The sequence below is a fragment of the Sphaeroforma arctica genome, assembly GCF_001186125.1.
Source record: "Sphaeroforma arctica JP610 unplaced genomic scaffold supercont1.212, whole genome shotgun sequence".
In the NCBI taxonomy this organism is placed as follows: Eukaryota; class Ichthyosporea; order Ichthyophonida; genus Sphaeroforma; species Sphaeroforma arctica.
The window spans coordinates 28,577-32,560 of NW_014040346.1; the positions used below are offsets into that span (position 1 = coordinate 28,577).

The following is a 3,984-nucleotide window of genomic DNA, read 5'->3' on the forward strand; positions in this document are numbered from 1 at the left end:
CCTGACTCATGAAGAAATATGGCACGTCAAGGGCCTTCATGTAGTCTATCAACGGAGACGGGTCAAACGCTTCCGTCTGTGGATCCACCGTGGCACAGCCAAAGGTGAAGTTAATACGCAGTCGTTTAGCGGCCTCTATTTGGTATTGCCGCATGAGATGCAACATGGACAGTGAATCCTTACCCCCCGATATACACAGCAGGATGCTATCGCCGTCTTTGATCATGTCCATGTCCATGATGGTGTGTTGGAATGTTCTGTATGGAGTGGGTATGCACGTAGAGACAGGCTGAAGGTGAGTCTCCATGCACTACCACTATCTACCAGGTATACCATCCATGTATCGATATGGTACTGACCTGGTTGTCAAGCATGGATGGTGCTTGACAACCATACGTGCGGTTTTGATCTGTATCTACAGATCCCCAGGTACTCCTACCTACTAGCCCAACAAGGTAATAACAACTGGTCCACACTTGCTTCAGAAAATATATCCAATCCACACTCTTACACACTACATACCTGAACAGTTTCGTGGGCGGCTCCTTGAACTCAATCGCCGCCTTGGTCGTCTTGAGCGCATTCATCGCATCCTCGTCATCGAATAAATCCAGCGTAAAATTGCCCTCCTCTAACAGTTCGGTATCTAACACTTCTCCCTCATCCCCATCCCCAGCTCCGTCTCCATCAGCAGTCTCTGCACTCTTCGGCTTGCGTGGCAGCAGACACACGGGCGTTTCAAACGGCTCAATGGTGAAGTCGAGTAGTTGTGTCTGTGTCTGTGGTTCTTTGACCGTCTCAGTGCTATCCTGCATCCTGCCCGCACCCCCACTCGCCTCGCGCACACCCTCCGCACCCCCAATCGCCTCGCGCACACCCTCCGCACCCTCATCCGGTGCAGCCGAGTCCTGGTCTATTGACCCAGCCACCCCACCCCCATCGGCCTGACTATCTCTGTGAGGCGCGGCATATGTTTCTCTACAGGATTTGTACAATATAGGCTCTTGTGCAGAGCTGGCTGTACTACTAACTTCATCGTACACTTTGGGAGTGAATGGACAAACCGGTCCGGTGGGGGCCGAGGCCTTGCCCTCTTCGGGGTTGCTATACCACCTGCACCGATGACGTAGAGCATCGTTGAGAAAACTTTGTATAAGACGATGGTACTGATATAGCGTTTGTGTAGGATGCGAGTTGTATGATATTATGTGAATGAGAAGTATGTGGAGATATAACCTTAGTGCCCATAAATATATCCAATCAGTATGTCCAGAATATGATTACATAACTGCAACAACACCCAACAGTCATCAATTACAGAATCGATATCAACAAGCAATCCTGCCATCGATTTAAACATATGCAGACCTATGCAATTAAATTGATATCTACCTACCTGAGCCACGACGCGTCTTGGCTGATGGTCGCCCCACTAGAGCGTTGGAGTCCCTTAACTGTGGAACCCTGCTGAAGCAGCGCAAGGCCTTCCTCATACACGGCATCTAAATCGAACACGCCTGTGTATAGATTATGATGTATGGTTTATACACACGTTTTTGTATTTATTATATAGAAATGTGTGACGATAGAAAAACGTACTATTTATAGTCCTATATATCGCCCCAAATACACGTAGATTCGGTATCGAATTTCACATATGACTGTACATATTGATTGTAATTATGATGGACACGCACAGGTCCTCCTATATATCGCCCCAAATACACGTAGATTCGGTATCGAAATTCACATACGACTGTACATATTGATTGTAATTATGATGGACACGCACAGGTCCTCCTATATATCGCCCCAAATACACGTGGATTCGGTATCGAATTTCACATACGACTGTACATATTGATTGTAATTATGATGGACACGCACAGGTCCATACATACGTAAAAATGAATACGAACAAACCATCTTCAAACCTCATACATGAGATTCGTCGTATCTATGCGCTCGCCTAAATCTAGCTTATGAGCCTGGATATTTACAATAAACTAGAGGGTGCTATATCATCCAGTCTGCACGTCAAAACGTTTATCTAATCATACGTAAACGACAGATGTCATAGACTAGGCGAAAACTCAGACCATAGCCGGCAGCCGTTAAGTCAGTGGGGTCACCGCTTAGCCTGGAACTACGCAGGACTTACAGCCAAAGACTTTTCGCGTTAATGACGCTTGTACGTATACATGCATGAGGTCAAGTTAAACAGCACCAGCATACGCAATGCACATAAACGTACCGGTATCCGTGTCGTCGTTGCTCTTGATATTTATGACGTTGCCGTCCTTATCCGTCACTACCTTTCTATTTCTCGACGTAAACTTAGAAGCCGCTTTGACATCAAAGACACCCTGCCCAGGTAGATGACTATCATTGAGAATATGGATCTATGAACTATTCTTAAAACGTAGGTTTAGGGAGTATGATAGGTACTTTGGTATGAAGGAGGAAGCAAGCAACACTCAGGATTCATCTATGCAGGCTATAGCCACCAGACAGCTCTAACATTTGTCTGTGGAGCGTTTGGGAAAAAGCATTGTACGATGGCGTGATAAAACATGTGACCAGGCTTCGAGCGCAGAACTAATTGTAATAGTATCGCATATACATTCAAAACCATGAGGTGGACTATAGCTTTACCTCCGCGTATGTACTCGGATATCAAAGGCAAGGGTACGGATACGACTCTTTTTTGAAACAATTCAAGACTTTTGACACAGGGCACCATGGTACAACGCAATGGAGATAAACTCTACTAGTGGAGGGTGTGCGACTATATATGGGTTGGTGTATATCTATTCACGTAGTACATACAAGTAAACAATTATACATACAGGCGAAGTACAACCGAGCAACATATGGTTCAGGCGTGCATGCTGATGGCCAATATTCATTAACAACCCAGCACGAATATGAGGTGTATACATATGCGTTTACAAAGTATATCCGTTTATAAGAGGTATATACATTGTATGCGTTCACCAAAGTATATACATCAGCAGATGTGAGTATATATATATATAATTACCTTCGCATATGAAATATTGCCGAGCCATGTGCGATTCTTGGACAGTTTCGTGACGTAATTGACATGGGTCCAGATCGCGTCCTCCGGATTAAACGTATAGTCCGGCAAAAGCGTATGTCCAAAATCAGCCACGGCACACACTGCACGGACTATAAAGTCCACTGCCTTGTCGTCCATGAAGTACGGGAACGATAAACGTACCACCCCGGGTCTTAGTATCTCCTGGGTGCTGCCTTCAAAACGTCTACGTAAATGGTGTCTGTCCAATTCGGGATCTTCCGTGAGTTGCTCCTGGTACTTATCCGCAAGATCGTCATCGATACCCAAAAGCGTCTAAAAAATGGCAGAACAGAACAATCCGGGTGTGCATGAGCAGGCGATAGTGCTGTTGGGAACAAGTGTCCTGTTCTGTGCTTGACAATACTCTTCGATAAGGAATGTGACGATATAGAGGAAGTATACAATGTGTATGTATCTACGTGATTTAGAATACGTACATACGTCTACGCATTTCCAAAATGTGTACATATCCATGTTATAAGTGCATGTAGCTGGGCGTTGTTTTATGTGTATATATCTATGAAATTATCAATATGTACATGTATATATACAATTTTCAATATATATACATACATACATATATACATACATACATACATACATACATACATACATACATACATACATACATACATACATACATACAGACATACATACATACATACAGACAGATATATATACGTTTCAGCGTCGTCAACTTCGAGGTGCGCAGAGACGGTCTTTGGTATCATATACTCCAATAAATGCAATGTATGTGCACATATGCAAGGAAAGGCGGTATATGTAGTATATGTAGTTGCAGATTCGATATAATATATATATACTAATATATAGTATATATATATACTATATATATATATATATATGTAATATATATATAC

General features: G+C 43.4%; 1 protein-coding gene across 1 annotated transcript in view; it reads right to left on the reverse strand.

The window, feature by feature from the left end:
• The window catches only part of SARC_03943 (hypothetical protein), a gene marked incomplete at its 5' end in the record, with an annotated part of 6,582 nt that extends 2,748 nt beyond the window's left edge, over nucleotides 1–3,834 (reverse strand). The window contains 6 exons of the mRNA XM_014302241.1: nucleotides 7–257; nucleotides 523–1,113; nucleotides 1,397–1,517; nucleotides 2,255–2,366; nucleotides 3,044–3,376; nucleotides 3,769–3,834. Coding sequence (XP_014157716.1) covers nucleotides 7–257; nucleotides 523–1,113; nucleotides 1,397–1,517; nucleotides 2,255–2,366; nucleotides 3,044–3,376; nucleotides 3,769–3,834 — 1,474 coding nt within the window. The remainder of the gene's footprint in view (nucleotides 1–6; nucleotides 258–522; nucleotides 1,114–1,396; nucleotides 1,518–2,254; nucleotides 2,367–3,043; nucleotides 3,377–3,768) is intronic.
• Nucleotides 3,835–3,984: the final 150 nt, after the last annotated feature.